At 53.4% G+C, this 28000-nt stretch overlaps 1 protein-coding gene across 11 annotated transcripts; it reads left to right on the top strand.

Annotated features, from left to right (window-relative positions):
* The first annotated feature begins 94 nt into the window (after nucleotides 1-94).
* On the top strand, nucleotides 95-27993 carry Fmnl1 (formin-like 1). Of its 11 annotated transcripts, none has more exons than XM_006533839.3 (28): nucleotides 344-532; nucleotides 8607-8690; nucleotides 9973-10086; nucleotides 10800-10873; nucleotides 11177-11260; nucleotides 11733-11858; nucleotides 12107-12163; nucleotides 14712-14820; nucleotides 15502-15578; nucleotides 15704-15797; nucleotides 19017-19091; nucleotides 19387-19497; nucleotides 21106-21255; nucleotides 21770-21871; nucleotides 22041-22293; nucleotides 22539-22826; nucleotides 23019-23143; nucleotides 23717-23919; nucleotides 24350-24584; nucleotides 24701-24769; nucleotides 25352-25432; nucleotides 25507-25636; nucleotides 25776-25939; nucleotides 26169-26270; nucleotides 26406-26486; nucleotides 26749-26869; nucleotides 27226-27324; nucleotides 27574-27993. In XM_006533839.3, exons 1-27 carry the CDS (start codon nucleotides 404-406, stop codon nucleotides 27315-27317), a joined length of 3330 nt encoding a protein of 1109 aa, XP_006533902.1. In that variant the 5' UTR covers nucleotides 344-403; the 3' UTR covers nucleotides 27318-27324; nucleotides 27574-27993. The 11 variants fall into 11 exon arrangements, with proteins under 11 accessions (XP_006533907.1, NP_062653.2, NP_001071166.1 ...); XM_006533840.3 differs by having other exon boundaries at nucleotides 22542-22826; NM_019679.2 differs by lacking the exon at nucleotides 12107-12163 and having other exon boundaries at nucleotides 229-532; nucleotides 27574-27991.
* The last annotated feature ends 7 nt before the right edge of the window (nucleotides 27994-28000 follow it).

A 28000-nucleotide genomic window follows, 5' to 3' on the forward strand; every position in this document is an offset into this window, starting at 1 on the left:
TCGCCCGCGCCCGCCCCCTCCCTGCAGCCCGCCCCCCTGGGGCCGGGTGCGCGGCGGAGAACTGCGGTTTGCGCGCACCGGGAGCGGCAGCAGAAGTTCGAAAATCGCCGAGGGGGGAGCCCGCGCCGCAGCTTCCTGCCCCCGGCCCAGCCCTCTGGCCCCGGCCGCCTGCAACCCTACTTCCTCCCCGAGCCTCGGTCGCCGCCCGCTCCCTCGGACGGGGCCGCCGCGATGGGACGCCGCGCCCCGGCCCCTGCACGCCGCTGAGCCGAGAGCCACCTAGCCAAGCCTCGCCACACAGCGCTGCCCTTCGCTTCCAGGCTCCCGGAGCCTAGTCCGCGACCCCCAGGGAAAACTGGATCTCCGAGGCTGGAGGCGCCTGGCCGGCTGGGTGGGGACCACCATGGGCAACGCGGCTGGCAGCGCCGAACAGCCCGCGGGCCCCACCGCGTCGCCCCCGAAGCAGCCAGCCGTCCCCAAGCAACCAATGCCGGCGGCCGGGGAGCTGGAGGAGAGGTTCACGCGGGTCTTGGTGAGTGTGACCTGATGCGCACCAGGAGCCAGGGATGACAGGGGCTCCGCATGCGTCCCCGCCTCTTGGGACTCAGGTGCGGCTTGGAGATCCCTGGTCCACCTGCTGTCCCTCCAGAGGGGTAGGAGTAACACTGTCATCTTTCAGAGTGACTTGGCACCCCCCCCCCCAAGAAACTTTCTTTAGCCCCCTCCAGGAAGCTTTCTTAAGAGACCCCCCCATCGACCCCCTTCCTATGCTCCTAGTTCTAAAGGTGTCAAAAATGTCTCATAAGGTTGAGTTCCAAACGCGCCCCAGGTGGGAGGGGGCTGGCGCCCACTTTTCCACTGCACGCAGGCCCAGCGGCTGGGTGCAAGTCTGGAGCGCTTTGCCCTTCTGCGTCTCAGGGTCAAAGAGGAAAGGGGTTATAATTTAACCTTCTGGAAGCTGTAGACCTAGTGGAGCCTTCAGTCCTGGGTTGTTCTGGTGTCTGGCGTAGGAGTTGGACTCTTAGACCCTCCACTTGTATTTATCACCCCCACCATGTCCCGGAATGGGTGTTTGCAGTCATTCCCTCATCATGGACCACCCCCAACCACTGAAAGGAGTAAGCTTAGGAAGGGTGGGGCCAGGATAGGCTGGTCATTCTGGCTTGGAGTGGAACAGAAATCTGGAAGGCTCCCCTCCCTCTTGGCTGTCACTTGCTTGGGAAACTGGGGCAGGCAAGGGTGGGTTAGGATGGAGTAGCAGCTGAAGTCTGGGCCTCTGGGAGGGAGCCATCAACTCATCAACTCTGAGCATGGAGTTAAGTGGTTCAAAGTGTTTCTGATAGGGTGGGCTGTGCAGGCATTGGGAGGCAGAAGTAGGGGAGGGGAAAGGCCAGTCTTTTTCACTTCCTCCTCTTCACCCCAGCACTCTTTCCTGCTGTCTTCTGTAGGTGGCTGCCCAGTGGCATCCCTGTTAGGCATCCCTGGCTGGACACCGGGTGACAGTGGGGAAGGCTGGGCTGTTTCCTAGAGGCATTTTCCAGTCTCAGTAGGCTGATGTTGCAGGTCTGAGGATGGGAGTCCAGAGGAGGCTCACTCTGGATGCAAAGAAGTGCTGACCCTCTGTCCTCCACACCTCCTGGATAGCATTTCCTCTCTCTGGCAAGCGAGCGAGTCAGTAGGCCTGACTTGCTAGATCCTTTGCATGGTCTCAAAGGGGCAACAGTTCCTGAGAATCCTGGCTTCGGAAGGAGAGGAGGAGCTTGGGGGGACCTCTGAGATGGGGCGGGGTCTCTCCTTGTGAAGGCACAAGTGCTCAACTTGGGGACAAATAGGGACTCTGAGGGACATTTCACACTAGGCTAGCTTTGGACTTCCCTGTCTCTCCACCTGCCCCTAACTCCCTCTTCCTCAGATCCAGGCCTTGGCCAAGCTCAGCAGAGCTGAGCAAGTGGGGGAGGGGGTCATATTAGGAGCCTGGGTGATGGCAGGTTCAGCCTGTCAGGAGGGCCATGGGTTCGATTTTCCCTTAATGGGTGTGTCTATGGATAAGGGATAGTTCTTGGCCAATCTGTTAGGTCAGGTACACTAATGGGAAGGAGCCTTGTGAATAATTCAGACCAGTGGAAATTCCAAAAGTCAAGTGCAAGACTTAATTGCCCTGGGTGGATTTTCGGCTGTGATGGTCGGATAGGAAATGCTGCTGAAAACCCCTGAGGGCCAGGGCTTGGAGGGAATGTCAGGAGAACCTTCCAGAGTGTCCTGGTGGCTCAGTGGAAGCCTAGGGCAGCAGCACCCACAGGGCTTACCCATCCCTTTTCCGGTCCCCTGGATTTCAAAGCTGTCCCTTATCCTCTGGGGGTGGGTAAACTCATCTTCAGGTCACACAGTTGAGAACTGGCTTTTCTTGTTCCCTCACCATTAGGGTCATGAGCCCCACCTGGATTAACGGCCCTGACCTCTGCCTGAGGCCACCCAGGGCTAAAGATTGGTGAAATCAGGAGTCTACCAGTGGGTGTAGCTCCATCTGACCTCTACTCTTGGGGTCATGCGCAGTCTTTAGGGACTGTCTAGCATGAAATGAACTTGAAGTTGTTATGGGGGCCCCACCCTATGGATTCCCCAGTGTTGATAGGGGAACACAGTTCCCCAGTCACATGGCCCTGGGAACCTGTCATTTCAAGTTTAGCCTCTTCGTCTTTGGTAGGGAGTAGGATTCCCAACTCCCCAAACTTCCTCTTCTCTTAGCCACGGTGCTCTCCTTATGATTTGGGGTGCTTCCACCAGCCAGGCAAGGGGAGCAAAGAGACATTTTCCCATCAAGGGTGGATGGTGGGGTACTACCTTTCCAAGAAGGCTTTAAGAAAGGGGGTACCCTGCTTAAAATGGGGGTGGCAAGAAAGAGCAGGTTGAGCCAGGGTTTCGAATGCTGCCTTAGCAACCGCGGAGGAGCGATGGCTGCCCCAACTACACAGGCCTGCTGTGGTGGTGGAAACACACCAGCCAGCCAGGCTCTGAGCTCTCGCCTCTCCTACGCCCATGCCCAAGGCTGGGTGTCTTCCAACACTTCTCTGTCTTCTCTGAGAGGCATGCAGAGCAAAGGTTTGAGATGGCAAGCCACCCTGTCCAGGACAGCCAGGAGTGCAATGTACACGGCTGGCTACAGGGCCCCGGTGATTTGATGCCTGTGGACCTGGGGTAAAGGAATAAGGGAGAGTGCCTAAGGGTGTCTGTGTGAAGCTGAGTAGTACTGTATGCAGGCAGGGCTGGGTGAGGGTCCGGCTTACTGGGGGGCTCTTACTCATACCCAGGACGTGGGCACTTTATCAGGTAGTTTGAGGCAGTCCGGACAGCTCTAAGCATTTTAGAGGTCTTTGGAGTTCTATCTTCCACTTCTGGGACTGGTGATGAAGAAAAGATTGGACACTCCACTTTGCTGGGCAGTGACAAAGGTGGACCCCTTAGTGCTTGGGGTGTTACTCGGTCCCCATGGTGGACTGTTCCTACAGTGGATCTCACTGGGGTGTGGCCTTGTGGTTAGCTGTTGGGTTGGGCAGAGGCCATGGCTGACATTCCCAGCAGGCATAGCTAGCACATGCTGGCCTGAAATGCAGGGCAGTGGGCATGATTCACAGTGGCACCCAGGGTCAGTTGGCAAAGGGCTGGATGAGAGGAGCAGGGGCAGGTGTTTGCCCTTGGGCCACCTCTGCATTTTTTTTTTTTTCTTGAGAATTCAAGATTCTGGAAGGTGGCTTGGTTCTCCCTGCCTTTGAAGGGGGGTGGAGTTGGGGACCGTGGCAGCTTGGCAGATGACTTTCATCCTTGTTGCTTAATTCGTGTGTGCGACCTTGGGCAAGTTCACAGCAAGTTCCAGTGTTTCTCACGCCTAAAAAGAGGATAATAGGTATATGGCGGCCTCCTAGGATTGCGGAGGTAGAGGGCTAGGTATTGGGTCTATCAAGGAGCAAGTGCCTGTAACCATTCTCTACAGTGAGTGAGGGGAGCTGTCCGGTGCCTCCCCAAGGCCCCGTGCCCCTCCCCCACAAGAACATCCTAGGTTGCCAGGCATGACTGAGTCACCTCCAGATCTCAGCTAACACAGGCCAGGCAGCCTCCTTTGTCATTACACAGGTTAGAAGCCATGAGGCCCAGACTGAAAACTGCCTGAGGCCGGAAACCACGAGAGGGAGGGCCCAGCTCCCCTTCAGGGGTGGAGTAGCCTGGTGCTAACGGTGGTAGCAGCAGCCAGCGGTGTGCACCCGAGGAGGGGGTGGGAGGCCTCCACTTCCCTACACGCATAGTGTGCTGGGGGGGGGTTCCCCCCAGTGAATAAGAACTCAGTGTGGGTAACAACAGGAAGTGTAGGGTACTGGGTGGCAGGAAGCTACTCTGGCTGTTCCTGGTTTCTCAGATGGAGGATTGGGGCTAGGGCTGTCTGCAGCCAGGACCCCAGTGCCCTTATTTTGGGGAGGAAAAAAACCCCAAACCCTAGCCGGGCAGGGGTGATGAATGCGTTAATCCTGGCACTTGGGAAGCAGAGGCAGGCAGATTTCTGAGTTCGAGGCCAGCCTGGTCTACAGAGTGAGTTCCAGGACAGCCAGGGCTACACAGAGAAACCCTGTCTCCAAAAACCAAAAACCAAAAATCAAAAAAAAAAAAAAACAAAAAACCCAAACCCTGTGTTTTTAAACCATATTGTTATCTAGGTCTCCTTGGGCAAGTGACTTACTAGCTCTTTGCCTCAGTTTCCCATCTGGGACTTGGGGTTATAATAGTAACTGGTGTGCTTGCTGTGGGTGTTTAAATGAGTTGGTAATAGGTTACAATACTTAGAGGGAAGTGAGACCAAAGGCGTGTTAGGGGATGTTCATTATTGTTGTTGTTGTTGTTGTTGTTGTTGTTCTCTTGCTGGGCGATGTGCATGGTGAGGTGTGGTGTTCTGGCTCCCACACGCTTTGACCTTTGTTCTCCTCTGGAGAACCTGGAGCTTAGATGAGAGAAACTGGTAGCTTTTGGGGTCCTCAGTCCCCGATGCAGGCTGGGTTACAGCATAGCTTCCTCTAAGCCTGGAACTGCTTGTTAGGGCTCCTGTAAGGCTGTATCCGGGATTTTAAGTGATGCGTGCAACTAATTGTTTCTGCATCTGTGCAGAAACGGCTTGAATGCCAAGGTCGATACCTCACAGAGGTGGGGGGAGGACGGAGGAGCCTTGGAATTCTCGGCCTGTCATGCTGAGCTCTGGGGTCACCTGACATTGGACTTGGGGGTCCACATTCAGGAGCTTCCTGGACCTCAAGGGGCAGGGCTGTGGGGGAAGGGGTGGGGTAGTGGGATGGGGCCCAGATTCTGTAAAAGCCGAAAGCAAAACTGTAGGGTGTGGTCATGTCCAGATGTGGCCAGAGCCCTGGGTCTCCTGGGACAGTGTCTCAGAAATCAACAAGGCCCACAGTGCAAGGAGTGGCAGGCTCAGAGCATGAGTCTGCTCGGTGAAGTACAGCTGGGGTCTGTCTCTGATGTCTTCGGAGGCGGGGCAGGGAGATAAAGTTGTCTCCACACAGTCGAATAGGAATATGAATGGAACCAATTCGATTTATTCATTTATTTTTGAAGGTTTCCAGACAGGGTTTCTCTGTGTAGCCTTGGCTGTCCTGGGACATACTTTGTAGATCAGGCTGGACTTGAACTTAGAGATCTGCCTGCCACTGCCTCCCAAGTGCTGGGATTAAGCTCTTCCTTATTTATTTGTATACATTGTGTTACTGTGGGTCCAGTCTGGCCTCACTTAAGCCTGGAGCTATCTTCCTGTCTCTGCCTTCACAGTATTGGGGTTATAATAGGCCTGTGCCCAATGTTCAGTGTCAGCTCCTTTGCGTGGCCACACCCCATCTAGGTAAGTTTAGCTGCTTCCTCACTTGGCCTGAAGCAATGGGACATGGAGAAAAGGGAGGGCACAGGTTTGGCCAAACATCCTCAAGGCCTTGAGGTCTTCTATGGACCCCCCAGTTTCCTGCACCCCACAGCTTCTTCCTAGTGATAGGACACCAGAGAATATTATGTCAAAACATCGCTTCTGAATATTCCCCGGGCACTCTGGGAGTGGGAGGGCAGGCTGGCTTGTGCCCATTTTATGGAGGAGGAAGCTGAGGCTGACAGGCCAAGAAGCTGTCGGACTAGGTGGGTTCAGAGCCTGGATCTTTTGAACTTAGCACCAGTCTTTCTGCATCACAGCTGCCGTCTCTCCTCCGTCTCATCAGCAGGCAGATGTACCTGGCATACATGCAGATTGCCTATCCATTCCTGGTCCTATTTGAGCAATGCCAGTCATCCTTTTGCTTAACCTAGTCCCTGCTCACTGGATACCTCTTTGCTGGATGCCCTGGTGAGGGCTTTGGCTCCTGCCTTGAGGGTGGCCCTACCTCACCCAGAATGAGTGGCATTTGCTAGCCTATCTCCGGCTCCCTGGAGACCCGGCTCCTTGGTGGGCACAGCCACAGTCGGGGAGCAGCTGCTAATGAGTGTTGAGTGCTGTCAGAGCTATTTCTGATTTCTGAGCCTAAATTTAGCTTGTCTGGCAGGCTGGCACGTGGGCCCGGGGCCTGAAAAGTCCCAGGTAGCTTAAGGGACAAGGGACACCCTGCCTTCTGTTGAGACAGGTCCACCAGGCAGTCCATGCAGAGGTTGTCTGTCCCTAACACTAACTCTGGAGTGGTCCTGAAGGTTATGAACCAGGGGGGGACGACTGTGGCTAAAATCCAGTCACCTCCCCCTCCTCTTACTGTCTTCATAAGGTCACCTTGGGTAGGTCATTGAGTTAATTAGTGCCTGTGAGATTGATAGAGTAACAGTATCAATGATGGTGATCAGGACAAGAGGAGGTCAGTGGCTGACATGAAATGCATGTAGGTGACGCTGCTTGTTCAATATGAGCGTTGGGGACGTTTTTGAAGTCAGAAGTCCCGGGCCATTCTAGAGCCACAAAGGTTTGCTAGGTTATTGGAGGCTCAGCCATTTCATAAAGAGATGCTGTCCTCTCTAGGGCTCAAATGCCCATCTCCCTCCGCCGTGTCTGGCCCCGGCCCCAGGATCCTGCTAGGCCTGGCTTCCTACTTCCTCTTTCCCCTGGCCTTGCTGCACCTCAGCCCCCCCCCAGACAGATAGAGAGAAAAAGTAGGTTCCTAGGCCCCCCCGAAGCAGAGTAGGTCCCACTCCACAGTCTTCAGACCCCGTTTGGAAAGACTCTGTCATGCGGCAAGAACAAGCCTGGTGCAGTTTCCTCAGTTCAGGCTGACTTACGAAATGGGGTCAGGGATGACGTACCTCAGCCCCCCGCTGGCCTTGGAGTGCGGTAGGTGGGCAGTTTCACCTCACAAGGAGGGCCCCAGCCGGAAAGCTTAGGCAATGGGGGCTGATGATACCCAGCTTCCTGTTCTCTGAGGATGAGTCAGGGCAGTGATTTTGGGGCGAGGTCTGGACAGAGCCCCAGACCTAACCCTGCCACCCAAGAGAGGAAGCTGGTTAAGGAGTCTTGAGTGGGTGTGGCTCCCTCTCTGCTCCAGCCATGGCCTCTTCTCAGAGCCAGGGTCAGAGAGTAGATAGCCTGAATTACCAGAGTGGGTGTCAGACAATTCCCAGGCCTTGGGCTGGGCTCCTTGGGGGATCCCATACCCATGGTGGAGACCCAGGCTAAACTGAACCCTATGAAGACCAAAACTGGCATTGGGGGACTGACATATAGTTAGGTCCTTGTTAGACTTGAGAGTTCCTGGATTGGGGCGAACTGGCCGTGTTCTCTATGTCTGGTAGGAGGGATTGCTAGACCCTGGGGATACCAGGACCCCTGCTTCCAGCGACACCCGCTTGAATCCACAACCCTGGCTGAGCTGTACATCTGGCTTGTGACAAGAACATGAGGCTACGGGGAAAGGCCTTACGGGGGATACTGCTGATTTATCTTAGGTGTGTGAGGGAGAGTCCCAGCCTGGGCCATACCAGTACCACAGGCCCAGTGTCGTGCCTAGTCTGTGATGGAATGACGTCCATTGCTCAAATCTCCCCACCTTGGCAGGGGTGACATACCTGTCTGGGACTCCCTGCTGGATGACACACCGCTCTAGGTCCCCTCAGCCTCCTAGTGACCGAGTCTGTGCATACAAGGTGCTCAGTGGGAATAAGACCCTGGCAGCAGGTCCCAGTGGGGCCTGTCAGGAGCTGACTTTCCTGCTGGCTTCTCACTTTGATGGGGGTAGGGACCATGCATCCTTAGCTCCAGTGGAGCCTAGAGGCTTTGGGGATCCCCAAAGACTGCACAAACTTGCCTCATGCCAGATGTGCCAGGAGGAGATCTGTATGGTGGCAGGGCCCGGTCACATGTGGATTCTGACCTCAGGTTCCCTTCCAGTTCTGGGGCCCTGGGATCCTGGGACCTTGGGGGAAGGTGGCCCTACCTCTCTGGGCTTCAGTTTTCTCCCTGGACAACACTGCTTATCTGCCGGGGTGAGGACAACACATCTTTGAGGGAAGCACTGTGGATACCCTGAAAATGGTCATTCTCTCCTTCTGGGTTGTGTTGGAGCCTCGGACTCAGGGCCCTTTGTCTCCCATCTCCCCAGAACTGTATGAACTTGCCTCCAGACAAGGTCCAGCTGCTGAGCCAGTATGACAATGAGAAGAAATGGGAGCTCATCTGTGACCAGGTGGGTGCCTGGAGGGCTCAACTGCTCTTGCTTCTACTCTTGGAGAACCCTGTTCTGAGGATGCAGGAGCTGGCAGGAGAGGGGCCTGCCTGCTGCCCAGGGGCTACTGTCTACCAAGGTGGCTGGGGGCCCACTGCAGGACTCTGTCTATATTCCCTTGAAAGACCTGATCAGAAACCATAGGGGGTCATCAGCAGGGTGTGTCCTGGACAGGTGGCCATGGCTGTATTCCTGGGGACTGAACCCAGGGCCTCATGCATGTTAAGCAAGCATCTACCACTGAGCTCCGTCCATAACGCTTGGGTTTCTGTTTTTGTTTTTGAAACTGAGTCTTGCTATGCAGCTCAGGCTGGCTTCAAACTCACGTTCCTTCGGCCTTAGCCTTCAGAGACATTACCATTATTCACAGTCCTGGGATTACGGGTGTGGGTCTCCCTGCCCTGGGGTCCCAGGCTGCTCCCTCCCAGGGCAGAGGTGGAGTAGGGTGACTGGCTTCTGCAGGCAAGATCGTGAAGAGGAAGAGGTAGGAGCTACTTTCAAGCTGAAGTCTGGGGGCTGGGAGGTAGGGAGTTAGAGAGAAGAGCCCCTTGGCCTCCCCCCAGAACCAGCAAACCCTTCCACTGATGGACTGGGACATACCAGCCGGGCATCCATCTTGGTAATGCTGGCCCGTGACAGAGTTGGGAGCGCTCTAAAGGCTCTGGAACTGCACTCGGTGTCTCTGTTGAAGAGTTCTGCCTGGATTCTCAGAGGGGCTTAAAGACTGGAGAGTAGAAGATAGAGGAGGGTGTCTGAGAATATCAGATGGTTCTGGGCTGGGAAGGTAGGGGTCTTGTGGTGGGGTGTACCTCTGCTGTGGTCTGTGCTTCTGTGTGAGGACCTGGGGCAGTGTAATATAGGAAAAGAACACATGCAGGTACCTACCTAAGCAGAGAGGCAGGACAGCTATCCTAGAGATGGGCTGTCTGCCTGCCAGGGAGCTGGCCCCTGCCTAACCTTTCCACTCTAGTCCAGGAGGAGAAAAACAGGCCTGAATGAATAACCCAAAGCAGGGCCTGTGGCTGGACTGGCCTCTTTTCCTCTGGCCCCAGGAAAGGCACATATCAGGCACGGGGCTAAAGTCTTCCACATGGCCAAAGTTTGTGCCTTTGGTATTTCAGAAGCAGTTTAAGATGGTCTGAAACCTCAAGTCAGAGCTGAGAAGGGGTATTGGGGAGAAAGCTCTCCAGTGGTCTTTGGGCAGCTGTGATGGGTTCTCTGTACACTCCATTCATCTTCCCAGGAGCGGTTTCAAGTCAAGAATCCCCCTGCAGCCTACATCCAGAAGCTGAAGAGCTACCTGGATACCGGTGGGGTCAGCCGAAAGGTAGCATCTGATTGGATGTCCAACCTGGGGGTATATATCTCCCTTCCTATTCTCCCTCTTTCTGTCCTGCATCCTCCAATGTGTATGTGTGTGTGTGTGTGTATATATATATATATATATATCATACATGTGCTTACATGGGCATTCCTGTATGCATTTGTATTATATGTATACATATGTGCACCCTGTGTATTCATGCATAGACATGTGTGCATGTGTGTAATCTGTGCTTTGGGATTTGTTGGTATATTTGTCCTTGTGTATCCCTGAGTCCATACATAGGAGAAAGAGAGAGGTAGAAAATATGGATGCATATGTATGTATCCCATATATAAACAAATGGGCATGTAGGTAGGCACCCACCCTGGGTATACAGATCTGTGGATCTCCTGTGTGGATGTACATGCTTGTGTTTGATGCATGCATGCCCAGTATGTCTGTGTAGAGATGTGCATGCGTGAGTGTGTATACTGGATCTCTGTATAGAGTTATGTCTGGGCACCCTGTATCTTCAAACATGTGTGGGTATACCGGTAGTCTATGTTGGGGGGAAGGCATGTCGTCTGCCAGCGTTTATTCTGTTGCACAGGTGTGTGGAGGTGGTGGGGGAGGCTAAACGTGAAAGGCCTTGAATGTGTGTTGCGGGTGGATACTTCTGGCCGATGCCTCAGGACTGTGGGAGTCTGGGCTCCACCCACAGACTCCTTGTTTTTTTTTTTTTTTTTTTTTTTTTTGGCCCTTAGTTTAAGAGGCGAGTTCAGGAGTCTACACAGGTGCTGCGGGAACTGGAGACTTCCCTGAGGACAAACCACATTGGGTAAGCTTAGGAAAACTGTGACTCTGGCAGCCTCCGGGGCTTTCCAACCTCTCCATCACAGGCTGGCCCTGTGGACCATTTCCTTCCTCTCCTGTTGCCTGGGCTGGATTTCCATACACAGCTGGGCTGTGGGTCCTGCTCAGGCCCTCAGCATCCCCTGGTATCCCTGGGTCTCTTGAGGGTGGGGGATGGTGTTATATTCTGGGGCAAGGCCAGCCAAGGGCTCTTGCTTTGCCTGCTCATAGCTCCCTAGGGCAGAGTCCACTCTGGATGATGTAACTCAGGGAACCTTGTGCTCTGCAGGTGGGTGCAGGAGTTCCTCAATGAAGAGAACCGGGGTCTGGATGTCCTGCTTGAGTACCTGGCCTTTGCCCAGTGCTCTGTTGCGTAAGCTCCTTGCCCCAGCCCTCATGCCTCCTCTCAGTGTCCTGGTCACACACTCCTGGGTCTCCGCTAGCTCTCTGAGCAGGCACTGATCTCCCCCCCATCCCAGGAAAGCTGGACTTGGCTCTGGGCCATGGATCTTCCGAAGGCCCACCCGTGCCCAGAAGGGACCTTCCTGCTCCCTCACTGTGCTCACCATAGAGCTATGGGTGAGCTGGGTGTGGTACAGATCTCTAATTTCAGAATTTGGGAGGCAGAGACAGGCAGAGCTCTGTGAGTTCTGGCCAGCCTGATCTACATAATGAGAGCCTGTCTCAAGAAACAAGAAACAAAAACAGGAGCCATGAATGATGACAAACTCCTACAGGGATGGCAAACTCTCCTGCAGATCTGTCTTGCTTTGCACGTCCCTCTGTCTCCTCTTTAAGTGTCCCTTGTGGGAGGAGTCTCCAAACTCCTTGCGTTGCATCTCCAGATATGACATGGAAAGCACAGACAGTGTGGCCTCTGGTGCAGAGAAGAGCAAGCCCCTGGACCAGTCTGTGGAAGACCTCAGCAAGGCACCTCCCTCATCTGTGCCCAAAAGTCGCCTGACCATCAAGTATGCAGGGCCCTAGATGGGTTGATAGGGGAATGGAGAACAGAGACCCCCGTTGCCACATGTAAACAGGGCCCTGAGGGTTGGCGGGAGGTGTAGTTCAGTATGGGGGAATCAGATGTGTTGAGTTTTCAGCTGGAGACACCAGAGGCTAGAATCTGAGGGGGACTGGAATAAGGAGGGGGTTTGGGGGCTGGTAGGACCCCTTTTGTACCTCTCTAACCCCTTGTTTCTCCCTGTGTGGCCTCCAGGTGCCCCCCTTCTCCCCGGTACGTACATAGGCACCTGGGGGCAGGTGCATGCTGGGGGTAGGTGCATGCTGAGGGCAGGTGCATGCTGGGTCCACTCTGTGGGTGGTGGGTTGGAAGAGCAGTCAGCTGACACTCCTGAGTTCAGGTACTGTGGACCAATCTCCTCATCCTGACATAGGATATCTTGCCATCTTGTTGGGATGCAGGGAGAGAGAAGGAGATAACCCTGGAGCATCAGTTTCCTCTGTTGGGTCTGAGGGACCAAATATATGTTTATTTACTTGTGTGTATATATGTGTAGTATGGTATATGGGCATGTGTGTGTGTGCCAATAGCTGATCAAGAAAAGCATGGCTTTTACTTGGGTGCTGAGGATTTGAACTCAGGTCTTCATGCTTACATAGCAAATGATCTTACCAACTGGCCATCCCCACAGCCATTCATTCATATATATATATATATATATATATATATGTGTATATATATATATATATATATACACACACATACATATATACATATACATATATGTATATATATGCATATAAACATACATATAAATATACATGTAAATGCATACACACACACACACTGTGTGTGTGTGTGTGTGTGTGTGTATAAGTGTGTATGTATGGCATTGGGACTTGAGTCCAGGGCTTCAGGCATTATAGGCAAGTACTCTTCCACTGAGCTACACCCCCTAGCCTTATTAAGCCCCAAGACCTTGCAATATCTTTCTTTCTTTCTTTCTTTTCTTTCCTTCTTTCTTTCTTTCTTTCTTTCTTTCTTTCTTTCTTTCTTTCTTTCTCTCTCTCTCTCTCTCTCTTTCTTTCTTTTCCTTCCTTCCTTTCTTTCTTTCTTTCCCTTCCTTCCTTCCTTCCTTCCTTCCTTCCTTCCTTCCTTCCTTCCTTCCTTCATTTACATAGCAATCAGTTTTTCCGACACTTACTAAATAGCACATATTAGTGGCAAGTGCCCACAAGACAGGTAAATTCTGCTTTTGGGGACCTCAGTCTAGTGGGAAGTCAATTTACTGTGATAGATCATCGCAGAGCTGTGACCTGGATTTCTGAGAAGGGAGGTGCCCATTTCTTGGAGGGGGGGGGGGCTACCAGGAAGACTTTCCAGAGGAGGTGACACTGGAACTATGTCTGACAAGTGACACACTTGTGATAGGCAAGTGATGGGACAGAGGGGCAGCATGAACAAAGACTGAGACACATTTGAGCAATCTAGGAAAGGCTGATGTGGCAAAGCAGCCACGAGGGCCCAGTGGGAGAGGTGCGGCTGGCCAGTGTGGCAGGAAGAGTTACAGAACTGTCCAGAGGATGATGTGGAAGATATGGTTAGCAGCTCTCCAAAAATGAAAATCTCAAATAAGTTTTTGGGGGAGGGGGGTCAAGAAAATAGAATACCCAGTATGCTCCATACTAGGTGTCAGGCTGGAGCTAATCACATGATCCAAACTAGCCTGTGAAGAAGGTGTTCCTGAAGCTGAGGAAATGGCCCAGTTAGAAGACGCTTGCCTTGCGAAGCCCCGAGTTCAGTCCCCAGCACCCAAGTAAAGAGTTGGTTACAGTGGTTGTGTGCTTATAATCCCAGCACTGGAGAGGCAGACAGGAGATCCCTGGCAGCCGACCCTCACTGGTGGGTCCCAGGTCCCAGTGAGAGATCTTGTTTCAAAAGAACAGATTGGGGGCCGAGGAGACTGCTTGGTGGGTAAAGTGCTTCTGTGTCAGAGTGCAGGCCTGAGTTTGGGTCTCTAGCGCCCATGTAAAAATTGGGCACAGCGGCATGTACCTGGGTCCTCAGTACTGGGGAGATAGGAGGATAGCTGGGGCTTGGTGGCTTGCATATACAAAGGTGGTATCTACTATTGCTGGGTATGGTGATATATAGCTGTAAAGGAGGCCAGCCTGGGCTACATGAGACTCTGCCTCATTCACCCGACTCCCCCAATATGGAACTACTGTTGCCATTCACTTTACTGAAGTAGTAAGCTGGAATGTTCTTGAATCTAGGCACTTTGAGTTTAGTGTGCCTCTCAAGATGGAAGATGAGGCTGAGTGATTGTGAGCACCACCTTGTGGCGACATTACTGTTGTCTGGCTATTTCCAGGCTTGGTCCATCTATCCCTGGTGGGCTTTCCACTTGCAAGCTCTCCTCCTTCCTTCTCTCCCTCTCTACTTCCTGTCTCCCTCCCTCCTTTCCTTTTTGAGACAGGCTCTCATATAACCTAGCTCTCAAACTCCCTACTATGTAGCCCAGGCTGGTTTTGAGTTCCAGTCCTCTGCCCTTACTTCCCAAATACTGGAATTACAGGCATGTGCCATTGTGCCTGGCTCACAGCAGCCCTTTTAAAAAACCAAGTAATTTTAAGGGCCTTTGCTTCCTTGGCCCACCCTCACTCCCTCCCCCAGCATGCCTGCCCCTGGGGAAGGCAGCCTTCAGCTGGCCAGCTGAGTCAGGTAGATAGGAGACAGCAGCTTAGAGTTCCTAGATCGATCCCCCTCACTCCAAAAGGCATCTTACTGGTATGAGGAGCAGGAAGCTGGGGGTTGTGGGGAGGGTGTCTGACCCTGCTGCCTCTTCCTCATCCACCAGGCTGACCCCTGCCCACAGCAGGAAGGCGCTGAGGAATTCCCGAATCGTCAGCCAGAAGGATGATGTCCACGTGTGCATCATGTGTCTAAGAGCCATCATGAACTACCAGGTCAGCCGGTGGCATGGGATTGGGGCCTCAGGAGATGGCTTGTCCTCCTGGGACCTGTGCTAGCTGCTGATGTCCTAAGACCCTGGGTCACCTCTTGCCTGGAACCCTACGAGCCTGGGGTCTGGGCTTTGGTGGGGGTCTGGAGGCTGGGAAGTTTTGAGGGAAAGCCCTGGGTTTGATTACATTCATGTCAGGTCTGCTGAGATGGCCTTGGGTGTGGTCAGGGGGAAGCAAGGGGCTCAGATGGGACCAAGGATGGTTGGGTAGTGGAGTCCATGGGAGGGCCAGCTGGTACAGCTCCACTTCTGTGGTTCCTCATCTCTGTAAACTTTCTTAAAACGTTATGGGATTTTGTGTGATTTTTTTTTTTAAGTAACTATTTCATGGCTGTCGGCATCTTAGATTACAACTTTGTATATGCCCCATATGTCAAAAGGTTGGACATGCCTGCATAGCCTCGCTATGTCCACAGTGCTTGGCACTGGCTTTTGACAAGACAAAATGACCTTGGAAAGGGGACAGGGTTGGGCCTTGGCTCCTTAAGAAGAGGTAATGGCTGGATGTGAGGAGTGTCCTAAGCTTGGAGCACTAGAGGCCAGAACAGCATGGCACAGACTACGCGGGAGTTGCTGGAAGTTTTGGGGACCTGCCTAGAGGTGCTAACCTCTCCTCTCTCCCCAGTCCGGCTTCAGCCTTGTTATGAACCACCCAGCCTGTGTCAATGAGATCGCTCTAAGCCTTAACAACAAGAGCCCCAGGTAAGGCCTATATTCCTAACTGGTTTTCTGCTTCCATCCTTGCAAAAACTCCTTCCCCCATTGTCAAGCCTGCTGCCCAGGCTCACCCCACCCCAGCTCCCCTGTCCTTCCCCTTCTCTTCTCAGAACCAAGGCTCTGGTACTGGAGCTGCTGGCAGCTGTATGTCTCGTGCGGGGAGGACACGACATCATCCTTGCGGCCTTTGACAACTTCAAGGAGGTACTGGATTTTCCTACCCAACACCCCTGCCTCCCCCTCTGCCCCCCATCCTTCTAGAACTGCTTGGAGTCTGGCTGCCAGAAATTGTAGCCTCCTCTGATAGGGCATGTGGAGACACAGGGTGGATGTTTGGGAAATACACAGGATATTGGGATGGGGAAATTCAGAATGTCAGGTTTAGTTAGTCAGGGGTATGGTCTAGTACAGTGGTTCCAGCCTTCCTAATACTATGACCCGTTAGTACCGTTCCTCATGTTGTGGTGACCCCCCCCCCCCACCATAAAATTATTTCATTGCTACTGCACAACTGCAATTTTGCTACTGTTCTGAATAGTAGTGTTACAAGCTCACAGGAGGTTCCTGCATAGTGACATGGTAAATAAGCCCACTGTGACAGGGCTGGAAATCTGGTGCAGCAGTTAAGTGTGCTCCCTGCCTGACGGTGGGGATCTGAGTTCAGATCCAAGCACCCATGTTATAAGTCAAAGTCTCTAACCCGAGTCTGCAGAGAGAGGAGACTGGATGCTTGCAGACGCTTGCTGATTTCCAGCCTAGCTGAGGAAATATGGCCTCCAGGTCCAAGGAGAGAGCCTGCCTCCTAGAAATAGGCAGAGTGAGAGAGGGGACACCCATGCTGTCTTCTGGCCTCTGCATGTACACACAGGCACATGAAACTCCCTCCTCTGCCACTATACACACACTCACACACACACACACACACACACACACACACACACACACACACTCACACACATACACACACTCACACACACACACACGCTCACACACACACACACATACATACACATGCTCTCTCTCACACACACACACATACACACACTCACACTCACACACATACACACACACACATACACACACTCACACACAAGCTCACACACACACATACACATGCTCACACACACACACACACACACATACACATGCTCACACACACACACATTTATCAAAAAAAAAAGTTTTAAGGCAGGGTCTCACTTTGCAGCACTGGCTGTCCCGGAACTTGATATATATAGACCAGGCTGGCCATGAACTCACAGAGATCCACTTGCCTCTGCCTCATGAGTGCTGGGATGAAAGGTGTGCACCACCATGTCCAGTCAATGAAATCATCTTTAAAGCTGGAGGTAGTTGAGCAGCTTGGTGCAGGCATTTGGGAGGGAGAGCCAGGAGGACTGGGGCTTCAAGGTCATCACCGGCTATATGGTGAGTTCAAGACCAGCCTAAGCTATAAAAAAACATGGGGGGGGGTGCAGGGGGAGGAATGCCAAAGTAAAAACCAACCCAGCACAGACTGCCTCAAAACAGGGGTAGGGGGCTGGGTGTGTCCATTCATTCTTTTATTGATGTTCACTGAGGGCTGATTATGTAGCAGGCACAGAAGCAGGCCCTTAGGATGGATATCTAAATAGGTGAAAAGGCATCGGAGGGCTGGGATAGTAATACTCATTCAATAAGGCACTCGCTTTGCAAGAATGAGGATCTGAGTCCATGAGCCCACATAAAAAGCTGGGTTGGCCAGGCACAGTAGCACACACCTTTAATTCCAGCACTCCAGGGGCAGAGGCAGGTGGATCCTGATGAACACCATGTAGGCATGGCTACATAGTGGTAAAAACAATGACAACAATCACGACAACGAAAATCCAAGGGGCTGGAGAGATGGCTCAGTGGTTAAGGGCACTTGACCTTGCGGAGGACCCTGGATTGATTCCAGCATCCACATGGCAATTGACAGCTATCCATAACTCCAGCGCCGGGGGATCTGATAACATTTTTCTGACCTCCGCAGGTACCAGGTCGCTTGCCTATACATACATGCAAGCAAAGCACTCAGATACCTAAAATAAAATAAATAAATCTTTTTTTTAAAAAAAGTGAGCTAGAGCCGGGTGTGGTGGCACACGCCTTTAATCCCAGCACTCTGGAAGCAGAGGCAGGAGGATTTCTGAGTTCGAGGCCAGCCTGGACTACAAAGTGAGTTCCAGGACAGCCAGAGTTATACAGAGAAACTCTGTCTCAAAAAACAAAACAAACAAACAAGAAAGTGAGCTAGGTTTAGTGGCATGTGATTTTAATTCTAGAGGCAGTAGCTGGCAGTTTTCTGGAGCTTGGTGATAGCCAGCCTAGCCCACTCTGTGAGCTCCAGGCTATCGAGAGAGCCCGTCTCTGAATACTAAGGTATGAGGCTCAGTGGACCTGGTTTGGACTCGCACCCCTACACTAGGAGGCTCACAACCGCCTGTAACATCAGTTCCAGAGGATCCGCTGGTGCTCTTGGCTTCTGTGAGCACCACATGTACTGCTTGTTTGTTTTTGAGACAGGGTTTCCCAGTGTAGCTCTGGCTGTCCTAAACCTTGCTCTGTAGACCAGGCTGGCCTCCAACTCACAGAGATCCTCCTGCCTCTGACTCCCAAGTGCTGGCACTACAGGCGTGTGTCACCATCAGCCACCCTCACATGTACCTTTTACACATCTATTCATGCAGGGACAAACACATACCAAGTAAACATTGAAAACAACAGCAACAAAGGTGGATTTGCTTGGGTGAAAACCACACCCAAGATTGATTTCTGGCTTCCACACACATGCACATACATGCATCCCTATGTGTATACATACATATACACGCACATGCCTATAATGAAAAGACAGGAAATAGCTAATAAATGAGCAATGTATGTAGTATTAGAAAATGCTAAATGGCCGGGCAATGGTGGTGCACAGCATTAGTCCCAGCACTGGGGAGGCAGAGGCAGGAGGATCTCTGTGAGTTTTAGGTCAGTCTGATCTACAGAGTGTGTTTCAGGACCGCCAGGGCTACACGGAGAAACTCTTGTCTTGAAAAAGAAAAACAAACAAACAAAGCTAAATGTTATGGGGAAAGGGTTGCCACAGAGGAGGAAACTGGTTGTAGAGAAGGCCTCACTGAGAAGGTGAAACTTGCCCTGGCACTACGAAGAAGTGGGAGGATTGGGTGGGGTGGTTCTCTGTGCTGCCAACAGTGTGAATTCACCCAAATGCTAGTGCAGCCAGAGTAGGGTATGTGAGATTTAGAGTGGTGTTGGAGGTAGAAGAGTGACACGGCCAGATTTGGATTCAATTGGAGAGGAACCTGTAGGGGCACAAGGGCGGCAGCGGGAAGATGGCACAGGAAGTGTGTGACCTATTTTTCAGTGTCCGCCATTCTCCCTCTCCAGGTTTGCGGGGAGCAGCACCGATTTGAAAAGCTAATGGAGTATTTCCGGCACGAAGACAGCAACATTGACTTCATGGTGAGCTTGGAGCCCTGGGGGCTGAGGATCAGCTGGGCCCTACTGCATGCTGGGAGCAGAGTGGGACTCTGGGTTGCTTGGCTCAGCAAAATGACAGCCGACTGATTGTCAGTGGGAAAGGGTGGATGTCAGGGGAGAGGGGACTGGTCCAAGGGGATCTGGATGTTACAAGACTGAGTTAGTGGAATGCAAACTGGAGAAAGGGAGGGAGGGATGCTTGGAGACAAATGGGAAGGGCAGATATCAGCACCCTGACCTAGAAGTCCAGAGAGTTGCTTGTGCCCCTGCCCCCTAGGTGGCTTGCATGCAATTCATCAACATTGTGGTGCACTCTGTGGAGAATATGAACTTCCGTGTCTTCCTGCAATATGAGTTCACTCACCTGGGTCTGGACCTGTACTTGGAGGTGAGCCTTGTACCCCATCCCTGACTGAACAGCCTACTCACTGTGGGGTATTTAGTATGTAGTTAGCAGGTCTTGAGTTCGAGCATCGGCTCTGAAAGCTGGGCTTGGTGACACATACCGGCAGTCATGTCACTTGCGAGGCTAAGGCAGGAGGAGCTCATGTTCAAGTTTAGTCTGGGGTTCACTGTCCCCCCTCCCCGCCCAAATGATAAAAACCCCTCAAATAAACGGAATCCCACCTCTGTCACTTGGTAGCTGCGCAGCCTTGTATGCATCTGTTCATCCTTCTGAGTCTGTCTGCCTGTCAATCACAGAGGTGACAATGACTCCAGATGTGTAGAGGAGCCCCTGGTACATGACGGATACTATAACATCTGTCACCGAAGTCCTGGAACAGGCTCAGGTGGTTCTGGGTCTTGACACAGGAGCATCAGTCCCGTCGGATGCTCCGATCTCAGCCGGTGATGGGGAACTCAGAGATACTGGACAGAGGGGGGAGCTGGCTCAGGCTGGAGGTCTGGGCCTTGGGAAGAGGGAACAGAGGAACTCGTGAGAAGAGAAATCACAGCTTCTGGTCTGGTTCCTCTAGGAGACTTTCTAGAGGGGTGAGGCCTTTGGGGTTGGATTTCCCCAACCAAGCTAGGACTGGCTAACAGTTAGAGGGGGCAAGGCTGGTACAGCCGTGCAATAGAATGTGATACATTTGGATCAAGCATGTGCAGTCAGGCATTGGCTTCAACATGTCTGACCCTTGAGAGAGAAGCTAGATGCAAGAGGCCAAGTGTAGGGCTGGAAAGATTATGTAGCAATTAAGAGCACTTATTACTCCTGGAGAGGACCCAGGTCCCTGGACCCTCTGCTGTTCCCAGCACCCACATCTGGTGGCTTACAATCTCCTGTAACTCAAGTTCCAGGGGATCAGATGGCCTCTGAGGACACCTGAACTCATGTGGTGTTCATAAACTCATACAGGGACACACACATATGTATAATATAAAAGCTGACTATTATATGACCTTTAAAAATAAGAAATGTTGCCAGGTGGTGGTGGTAAACATCTTTAATCTCACTCAGCACCATGGAGGCAGAGGCAGGTGGATATCTGTGAGTTTGAGGCCAGCTTGGTCTACAGAGTAAGTTTCAGTACACTCAGAGGTGCATAGTGAGACCTTGACTGGAAACACGTGTGTGTGCCCATGTGCACACACACACACACACACACACACACACACACACACACACACACGAGGGAATGGGAGGGGAAGAGGAAGGGAGAGGGGAAAGGAGAAAAGAAAAGGAAAAAGAATACAGAAAGGAATGGCCAGAATGACTAAACCCATAGCAGGAGGAAGTAAGATTCATAGCAGCCAGGAGCTGGGGGGAGATAATGGGAAAGGAACCTAACTGGTCTAGGGTTTCCTTCTTGGGTACCGAGCTTCTGAGAAAGAAGTAACCTTAAAATAGTGAATTGTGTGGTTCATGAATTATACCAGTCAAGATAAAAATCAAACTAGAGTCCTAGTACCTTCCTCCGGGTAGTGGTGGTGGTTGGATAGACCTCCCCGCCACCACCTCAGACCTCACCCTACTCCTGCTGTCTGGGGACAGAGGCTCCGGCTCACTGAGAGTGACAAGCTGCAGGTGCAGATCCAGGCGTATCTGGACAACGTTTTTGATGTGGGGACATTGTTGGAGGAGACAGAGACGAAGAATGCAGTGTTGGAGCACATGGAGGAACTGCAGGAGCAGGTGGCAACGGTGAGAGCCTGCCTATCACACAGTAGGCCCACAGGAAGGCTGCTCTAGGGTGGGCTCCTCTTGTGTGTGTAGCAAGTACTGAATGGAAGGCAGAGTTCTGGGTGTGGCCTGGGAGCGGCAGTCTGCCTGAGTTCGCCCTCAATCTGAATCCAGCATCCTTTTGGTATCTTTCTCAATGAGTCTTTAGGGAGCGCCCACGCTGTGTGGGACTTGTGCGCAAGGCAGGCACCTTCTCCCTGAGAAGAGTCTAAATCTCGAATCGAGTGAATTGGGTCTTGTGGTGCCTCTCAGCACAACCCTCTCCTCTACCACCTCTCTTCGCACTAGTGCCTTGGTTTTCCCTCCTAATTTATATGGGTTCAGGTGCCAGGCTCGGCCCACCCTTGGCACGCTAGGCCAAGCGGATGTGGGAGCCTCCCCCAGCCCTCCAGGCAGGCCTGCCTGATGCCGCCCCCTCACCGGCGGTGCCAGTGCCTGGCCGCGGGTGGTAGCTCACCATGTGCTGGTACCACAGCTGACAGAGCGGCTTCGGGACACAGAGAACGACTCCATGGCCAAGATCGCTGAACTGGAGAAGCAGCTAAGCCAGGCTCGCAAGGAATTGGAGACCCTGAGGGTAAGCTTTGGTGTGGGCTGGGCCACGATGGGGGTGTGCGACAGGTCAGGCTTCCCAAGGAGTCTTCTCCGCTGGACATCCCGGTCCATCCCAGAAAAGGGTTGGGGCGGGGTTGCGGTCTACCAGAGAGCTTTCAAGTGGGCACTAATCCTTTTCCTGGGGCTCACAGGAGCGCTTCAGCGAGTCGACCCCCATGGGCACTTCCAGACGAATCCCTGAACCTGAGAAAGTGCCTGTCCCTACCGTGGTGCGACCCTCGGCTCTAGAACTGAAGGTGGAGGAGCTTGAGGAAAAGGGGTTAATCCGCATCCTGCGGGGGCCGGGGGACGTCGTTTCCATCGAGATCCTTCCAGGCGCTGCGGCGACACCAAGCGGTGACGACGCACAAGCTCCGAGGGTGTCCACTGATTCCCCTAGCACAGGTGTGCAGGAGCTTCATGCCGGGAAGCGGGATTGGTGGGGGTGGGGGTGGGGAGGGAAGAGAGACCCGGGCAGGGAAGGGTATCCTGGGGATAGACCTAGCTGTGAAAGATAAGGAGGTTAGATTGTAGGCGTGGCACAGGTACACGCAGGTGGGTCAGTAAAATGGGTTCTGGACGCATAGAAGAGGGAGGTGGCAAGGACCCACCCACCCAGGCAAGAAGTAACGGGCACCTCCCACCTTCAGCAGAGTCAATTCCCGAAGCAGCATCACCACCGCCTCCGCCACCTCCACCACCACCTCCACTACCTAACCTCCAGTCCCAGCAGGAAGCCCCTCCCTCCGCACCCCCGCTGGCCCCGCCCCTCCCAGGCTGCGCAGAGCCGCCACCTGCACCACCGTTGCCTGGAGACCTGCCTCCCCCACCTCCGCCACCCCCACTTGGTACTGATGGACCAGTGCCACCGCCACCGCCACCGCCTCCGGGAGGGCCCCCTGATATCCTTGGAGGACAAGGCCCAGATATCGGCCCAGGTAAGTAGAGTGGATAATCTCAGTCCTCTAGGGCTGGCGGGGAAGCAGAACAGGGCCCCTCCCGCTCAGTGTCGTCCTTCAGGACCCTCTCCACTGAAGAGTCTCTATTGCCTCCTGCCTGTCTTGTTAGGCCTGGTTGGGTTAGTCCCCTCCAGGGTCTCTGCACTGCTCGTCACTCTTTCTTGCTCCCAGGGGTGAAAGCCAAGAAACCCATCCAGACCAAGTTCCGGATGCCACTGCTTAACTGGGTGGCGCTGAAACCCAGCCAGATCACAGGCACTGTCTTCACGGAGCTCAATGACGAGAAGGTGCTCCAGGTGAGTGGGTACCAGGGTCACGCTGGCCACCGACTTCACTTCACTTGGTTTATAGATGAGGACGAGGAAACCCAGGGTATGTGTGGGCTTTAAGACACAGACGACCATTGGACAGACAAACCATCTAAGTTAGCTAGACTCCAAGCCTTGACAGGAGAAGGCAGTATCCTGACCCCTGCAGGCTTTCCTCTGCCCCGCAAGTGGGACCCTCTCCTTTCTGCCCATTTCCCACAAGACAGCCAAGGCCCCCTGGGCTTCTGCTTCCGGTTTCCCTTTGGAATGGGTTCCCTGTCCTGTGGGCCGCTGCTGGAACTATTTTCTCTGCCTGGAATAAGTCTCTGCTTACGGCTTTGCTGACTGTTCAGCGCTTCCGTCAGCTTTAATAGCCAGGAATCTGGGTCTTCTGTGTCATCATCCTCTCTGTCCCATCTTTCTGTGTCTCTCCTGTATCTCCTGTCAAGGCTAGCTCACTGGTTTTCTGCCCGGTGTTTGGGATGGCTAGATTAACATCCCAGGAGGGTAGGCAGACTCGGCTGCACTCAGCCTGCCTTTCTCTCCTTGCGCCGCCCTTAGGAGCTAGACATGAATGACTTTGAGGAACACTTTAAGACCAAATCCCAAGGTCCCTGCCTGGATATCAGCGCTCTGAAGGGGAAGGCCTCCCAGAAGGCCCCCACTAAGACAATACTCATTGAAGCCAACCGGGCCAAGAATTTGGCTATCACCCTGCGCAAGGGCAACCTAGGAGCAGACAGAATCTGCCAGGCCATCGAGACGTGAGTACCTGTGCTGGCTGGGGTGTGGCCCAGTCCCCTCACTAGGCTAGGCAAGAGCATAGTAAGAACCCCAGAAGTGGGACAGAACCCACCAAACCTGTCCCAGCAGGTCATGACCTGGTCAGGGAGCATTGTCTCAGTTTGAGACCAAGAAAACTGAGACTGTACTTTGAGTCTAAACCCCGATTGAGACCTCCTGACTCTCTTCCTGCTTCTGTCCAGCACGGGCACCCAAGCCAAAGGATTCATAGCTGTCTATCTGCCAGTGTTGTATGACAGGACTTAGGCTTCTGGTGTCCCGGACTCCTACCTCTTGTTCTCTGAGGCTGTGTACACAGACTAAATATTGATGGTTGTTTATTTTATTCAGTCCCGCTCTCTGGAACTTGTAGGTGTGGAATGACACTCGCTCTCCTGTTCCCTCATGCAGGTATGACCTACAGACTCTCAGCTTGGATTTCTTGGAGCTGTTGACCCGCTTCCTGCCCACGGACTACGAGCGTAGCCTCATAGCCCGATTCGAGAAGGAACAGCGGCCGATGGAAGAGCTGTCAGAGGAGGACCGCTTCATGCTTCGCTTCAGTCGCATCCAGAGACTTCCGGAGCGCATGAACACACTCACCTTCCTGGGCAACTTTCCAGACACGGCCCAGCTGCTCATGCCGGTGTGGGCAGGACGGGCAGGGTGGTGTGGTGGGTAGGAAGAAGGGCATCTCTGAGCTCAGCTTCCAAGAGGGCAGCTGGGAGGCTCCAGCTTACCTCATCTTCATCCCACCCTTAGCAACTGAACGCCATCATTGCAGCCTCTATGTCTATCAAGTCCTCTGACAAGCTTCGCCAGATCCTAGAGGTGAGAGCCCAGGGCAAGGGACTGAGAAGCAGAGCTCACCCTTGCCTAGTCTAAGTACTGTAAAAGGGAGACTCAGACCCTGCCCACCTGGGATATAGCAAAGGTTATGTTCTCATTTCTCACACCCATGCTGGCTGATAGACAAGCTAAGGTGGGAGGAGGGGACAGGCAAAGGCAACAGCAGCCATGCCTGTGACTGCGCACGTGAGCTCCTTCTCCGGGGCTCAGTCCCTCTGGGGATTGCTTTATGAGAGTAACTGGGTCACTGCACCTGGTCACTGCACCTGTTCAGCGGAGTGTCTGCAGGCAAGAATACACAGCTTTTGGGGGATTGAGGAAGAGATGTGGCAAGCCAGCCTGGAGTGGTCTAATGAAGGATTAAAATTTTGAGTGTACTACTAGTGTTAATAGTGTGCACATGAGATGTATGCACAGGTTGCACGTGCATTGGAACTGAAGGGCCCATTCAGGAGGGGCTGTATGTGAAGGCTGGCTTCTTGTCACCTCCCTTCTTTCCGAGGCGTATATATTCTTCAAGGGTTTTCCCCAGCCTGGATCTTATTGAGTCTTTGTCTCTCCCAGATTGTCCTGGCTTTTGGCAACTACATGAACAGTAGCAAGCGTGGGGCAGCCTATGGTTTCCGACTTCAGAGTCTGGATGCGGTGAGATGGGGCTCCTGGTCTGGGGTCTGGGATCTGGGTTGGTGGCCGGTGGCTTATACCAGATCCTTGCCCAGTTGTTGGAGATGAAGTCGACCGACCGGAAACAGACGTTGTTGCACTACTTGGTGAAGGTCATTGCTGAGAAGTACCCACAGCTCACGGGTTTTCATAGTGATCTGCACTTTTTGGACAAGGCAGGCTCAGGTATGGGGCGCTGGGGTCTTGGGTGAGAGCAGGGAACTCAGTCCTTGGGCCCCTGACGTGGTTAGGAGGATGCAGGGGGGACTGTAGGATAGAACTGTGTGCATGCTGCCTTATCCCGACTCTGTGGTGTCCCCTCCAGTGTCCCTGGACAGCGTACTGGGAGACGTGCGCTCCTTGCAGCGAGGTCTGGAGCTGACGCAGAGAGAGTTTGTGCGGCAAGATGACTGCCTGGTGCTCAAGGAGTTCCTAAGGGCCAACTCTCCCACCATGGACAAGTTGCTGGCAGACAGCAAGACAGCTCAGGTGAGCTGGGAAATACAGAACACCGGCCACTGAAGCCTTAGGGTTGGGGTAGGGGTCGGGTGCAGTTGGAGCAAAGACCTGGAGGGGTGTGGCCACAGGCAGAATCCTGGGATGAACAGTAGCGGACCATCCTGTGTGGGAGAACAGGGATGTGGTATCCCAAGGGGTACGGAGCATGCTCAGGCTCCAACGGGCCCAAGCCAGCAGGGCTGATGGGTTGTGCTTGCAGGAGGCCTATGAGTCTGTGGTGGAGTACTTTGGAGAAAATCCCAAGACCACATCCCCCTCCATGTTCTTTTCCCTCTTCAGTCGCTTCACCAAGGCCTACAAGGTACACGTGTCGGATGGGTGGGGTGTGTGTGGGGGGCCTCTGTAGCCTCTGCCTGAGAGCAGTGGGGACAGCTTCTGTCCCGGGTCAGACAGGGAAGGAGGGTTGTTCTCACTAAGACCTGCCTTGGGCCCTCAGAAAGCGGAACAGGAGGTCGAACAGTGGAAGAAGGAAGCAGCTGCTGATACCTCAGGCAGGGAAGAGCCTCCAACACCCAAGGTAGGCAGCTGGCCCCAGGCCCAGGCTCAGGAATGGGATTCAGGAATTTATAGCATCCTTTTCATCCTGTCTCACCCCTACACTTTCAGTGTTGACATAGATTCTGCCCAGAGACAAGGACAGTGCCCCAGAAGCCAGGAGAGGAAGCAGGCATAGGTCCCTCCTGCCTTAGCAGGCTATCCTTGCTGTGAAGAACTACACAGATGTTCTGGAGTGGGTGTGGTGTTAAGTATCCTAAAGTTAGGGTTGCCTTTCTCCTCAGTCTCCACCCAAGGCCCGGCGACAACAGATGGACCTCATCTCTGAGCTAAAACGGAAGCAGCAGAAAGAGCCACTCATCTACGAGAGTGACCGAGATGGGGCCATCGAGGACATCATCACAGGTGAGAGCCAGGCCACTGTCCCGTCTCCAGTCTCCATTATGTCCTTCTCTTCCTCTATTTCTCCCCACGCTGAGGGGTCTGCTGCCTCCTCCCACCTCCGTTCTCATTGCGCAGCCCTGGCTTGCCTGGAACTTGCTGTGTAGACCAGGCTGTCCTCAAACTCAGAGATTCTCTTATCTCTGCTCCTGCAGTGGTGGGATCAAAGCCGTTCATATGCCAAGATGCCTGGTCTGCATATCTCTTGCTACCTTTTCTGTTTTTCTTCTCTCTCTCTCTCTCTCTCTCTCTCTCTCTCTCTCTCTCTCTCTCTCTCTCTCTCTCTCTCTCTCTCTACCTTCTATTCCTCAAAACCTCAGTGCTGAAGACAGTGCCCTTCACTGCCCGCACCGGCAAGCGGACATCCCGGCTCCTCTGTGAGGCCAGCCTGGGAGAGGAGATGACCCTTTAGCTCCCAGGTACCTAGATAACCTGGTCTGTGACTCCAGTGCTGGTGGAAGCCTGGGAATTTGGGGCGCGCGCGCACGGGGGGGGGAGGGGCAGACATGCTTCCCCATCCTGGGCCACTACATGGCTGGGATGTTTTAGAGGGTGGTGTTTCTGGCTGTGGTAAATGAGTGTCCCCTTCCACGTGTACAAAATCAAGTCCTTAGAAAGATGAGCCTGTGCCCTGAAGCCTGGGCCAATGTGCTTCCTTTGCCCGCCAGATCTTCGGAACCAGCCCTACATCCGTGCAGACACAGGACGTCGAAGTGCTCGCCGGCGCCCCCCTGGACCCCCACTGCCGGTCACTACTGACCTCGCGCTGTAGTCACTGTTTCTGCTGGTGGATTCTAAAAGGCTGTAGGCAGGCTGGAGCTCAAAGAAGGTGGTCCTTAGCTCGGCTGGGTCGGGCGTCCTCTCCTCCTGCCGACTACTAGCCTTGAAGACTCCTCCACTCCACTCCACCCCCACCCCCCACCCCCCCAAAAACTGGTCGTAGCACCCTCTCCCTCCAATAGCCATACTCAGCCTGAGCGGGAGCCTGGCCTGTAACTTATAAAGTGCACCTCGCCGCCGCCCTAGCTCGGAAGACCCTCTATGGACCTTATTTTTATACAAGATTAATAAAGATGTTTGCAAAAGACGTGCGTC

The sequence above is a fragment of the Mus musculus genome, chromosome 11 (genome assembly GCF_000001635.26).
Source record: "Mus musculus strain C57BL/6J chromosome 11, GRCm38.p6 C57BL/6J".
Classification (NCBI taxonomy): domain Eukaryota; kingdom Metazoa; phylum Chordata; class Mammalia; order Rodentia; family Muridae; genus Mus; species Mus musculus.